Genomic DNA, 2,746 nt, shown 5'->3' with positions numbered 1-2,746 from the left:
ATAATAGAAAAGATCTTTAGTTCTTCTCTCTCCTTGCTTCTCACAAGAGAGCGTTCACTTCTTCACAGTGTGTTGTTCTGAAAAAGTTTAGACACCGCCCGCGGCGTCGCACTGTTCGTCCCGCATCTGCCGCAATCTGCCACCTCCTTCCATCATTCCACGCCGCAGGTGAAATTTTTGTTACTGAATTTTGTGTTTGTAGATTAGGGTTTGTGTGATTTTGATTAAAGCAGTAATTAAGGAACCCTAGTTGACCCTCCACCCACTCACCTTGAATTTTGTGCCTTCCTTTCTCCCTTAGACCCTCCACCCATTCATAGTTCTTGCTTTGCTACTGCATAGATTTCCGTTTTAATATATGGGTTTTACTGTTTTTATGGTGTTTTTTGAATCCACTCTTACTTTTTGTGTTGTTGTGCCCGGGGTAACTGTTTAGATTGGGTGAAAAGGGAGAAATAAGAAAATGTTTTTCCACATAGTGCTGGAACGAAACATGCAACTGCACCCTCGCTACTTTGGTCGTAACCTTCGCGAAAATCTTGTTTCCAAGCTGATGAAAGACGTCGAAGGCACTTGCAGGTGATTCATTTTTAAGGTCATTTTAAACAAAACTGAAGATATGCAGTTATTAGTGTACAATATTTCATAAACAATTTTATGCAATACTATTGCTAGATAAGCAGGTTCTTTTATTCGTCCAATTTCATGGCAAAGCTCTTTGGCTTTTTGAGTAATGTAACTTTTGGATTTTCAACTGTTATATAGTGGTCGACATGGATTTGTGGTGGCGGTTACAGGGATTGAAAACATTGGGAAAGGGATAATTCGTGATGGGACAGGGTTTGTGACATTTCCGGTTAAGTACCAATGTGTTGTCTTCAGACCTTTTAAGGGAGAGATCTTAGAAGCTGTTGTTACCATGGTGAACAAGGTTTATGCAATTCCTTTGTCTCTACATTTTACTCTTTAGCTTTGTCTAGCAGTCTAACTCTGCTTTGTCTCTACATTATATTGACGAGTTCTGTTTATGCAGATGGGATTTTTTGCCGAAGCTGGGCCAGTTCAAATCTTTGTTTCAAACCATGTAAGGTCTTTTATAACCTTTGAGAAAAGGCCTCTATCATCTTCATATTATACAATTATACCTAAGATACTGTTATTCTTGTTTTTCATTTTCAGCACTAAAATTGTTTCTCATTTATTATTCTCGACATTAGAGTAGTAAAAGACATGACATGCCTTAAGTTATTCTTAGTATCTCCTTGCTTTTTTGTTTTGCTTTATTACTATTCTCTCATATTTATGTCTTGTTGAGGCCCTTTTTTTTTTCTTTCTCCTTTCAGTTGATTCCAGATGATATGGAATTCCAGTCTGGAGACATGCCAAACTACACTACTTCAGATGGATCAGTATGTATAATTTATAATACCTTCTCATTGGAGAAGAAGAGAGCAACTTGTTTTTTAGGGGTTCAATATCATGTTTGTTCTTCTATGTTTGTAGCATTGATCATTTGTTTTTTCTACAGGTTAAGATCCAGAAAGATAGTGAAGTGAGACTAAAGATAATCGGGACTAGAGTGGACGCCACTGAAATTGTAAGCCCACATATATTGCACCTTTTACTTTGGGTAGATGAATGCTGTTAATAGGATATGAAAGTTACTTGTCTAATTATTGTTCCTATTACCCCTTTCTATTTTGTAGTTCTGTATAGGTACCATAAAAGATGATTTCTTGGGTGTGATCAACGACCCTACAACAGTTTAAATGCAACTTTCTGTACCCTTCTATCGAGTAGTTTGCATGTCATGGACTTTACATCTGAAATATCATATACCGCGTGTATGTGTGACCATATAGCTTAAATTACCAAGTTGACATATAGTTACTTTGTTGATGTATCAAATTCTAGTGTGTAGTAATGTTTTGTATTTGTCAAATACCTTTGTGTTGCAAAGAAAATTAATTTCATGTCATCATTTTGTTGAAGTTAATCTTGGCTTCCAAATTGGGTTACTATTGGGGTCCAGAATTAATTTTTGGGATGCGACGCAAAGAAAAATACATGGGGTGTTTTTCTTTTAGTAATGTAGTATAATTTTAAAAGATAAAATAAAATTTATTTCACTTGTTTTATTTTAATGGAATTTAACTTGTTTTAAAAAAACTGTAAGGGTGTTTCCTGTAAAATATATAATTATGTTTTAGTCTCTTTTATTTTTTATAGAATAATATTTAGGATAAGGGAATGGTGCCTCAGTCTAAAGTAGATAAGACCTTAGAATAAAGAAAATATATACCAATGTATTTATATTTACTAGAATTCGGATCCTTATGAAATGATAAAAATTAATTTACACCATTTATTCATATTTTAGGGAAACTACAATTGAATTTTTTACGAAAATAACCCACTTTTTCAAGGAAATTTCCAAAATATCTCCGGTTTCAAAAAATATTTCCAAACTACCCCCACTTTTAGGAGGAGTCTCCAATTGAATTGGAGACTTCTCTTAAAAATTGAAAGGAGGCGCCAATTGGATTGGTTATGGCAGGTGCCCTAGCCAATCCAATTGGCGCCCCTGTGTAGGACTTAAGAGGAGGTGCCAATTCAATTGGAGCCTCAGTGTAAAATGCAATTTTTTTTTGTAAATGGTATACGTGATAGATAAATTTGATATAAGACCAACTGATATTAATAAAATTTGCCGTTTACACTTTACATAAAGAAACCTAATGGTGAT

The 2,746-nt window shown here is 34.8% G+C and overlaps 1 protein-coding gene across 2 annotated transcripts; it reads left to right on the top strand.

Moving 5' to 3' along the window:
- Positions 1 to 1,996, top strand: LOC127105844 (DNA-directed RNA polymerase II subunit RPB7). 2 transcript variants are annotated; one of them, XM_051043054.1, is made up of 7 exons: positions 1 to 168; positions 437 to 579; positions 766 to 931; positions 1,034 to 1,084; positions 1,344 to 1,409; positions 1,529 to 1,597; positions 1,707 to 1,996. In XM_051043054.1, exons 2-7 carry the CDS (start codon positions 464 to 466, stop codon positions 1,767 to 1,769), a joined length of 531 nt encoding a protein of 176 aa, XP_050899011.1. In that variant the 5' UTR covers positions 1 to 168; positions 437 to 463; the 3' UTR covers positions 1,770 to 1,996. The 2 variants fall into 2 exon arrangements, with proteins under 2 accessions (XP_050899011.1, XP_050899012.1); XM_051043055.1 differs by lacking the exon at positions 1 to 168 and having other exon boundaries at positions 401 to 579.
- The last annotated feature ends 750 nt before the right edge of the window (positions 1,997 to 2,746 follow it).

This window comes from Lathyrus oleraceus, chromosome 7 (genome assembly GCF_024323335.1).
Source record: "Lathyrus oleraceus cultivar Zhongwan6 chromosome 7, CAAS_Psat_ZW6_1.0, whole genome shotgun sequence".
NCBI classification, from domain to species: Eukaryota; Viridiplantae; Streptophyta; class Magnoliopsida; order Fabales; family Fabaceae; genus Lathyrus; species Lathyrus oleraceus.
The sequence above is the reverse complement of the archived record's forward strand: the minus strand, read 5'-3'. Positions and strand labels throughout refer to the sequence as shown.

Bases quoted from the DNA above. Each gene is read 5' to 3' on its own strand.
- LOC127105844 (XM_051043054.1), top strand. From the start codon at position 464: ATGTTTTTCCACATAGTGCTGGAACGAAACATGCAACTGCACCCTCGC. The intron at 1,085-1,343 runs GTAAGGTCTTTT...TTCTCCTTTCAG, and splicing joins AAATCTTTGTTTCAAACCAT to TTGATTCCAGATGATATGGA. The intron at 1,598-1,706 runs GTAAGCCCACAT...TCTATTTTGTAG, and splicing joins GAGTGGACGCCACTGAAATT to TTCTGTATAGGTACCATAAA.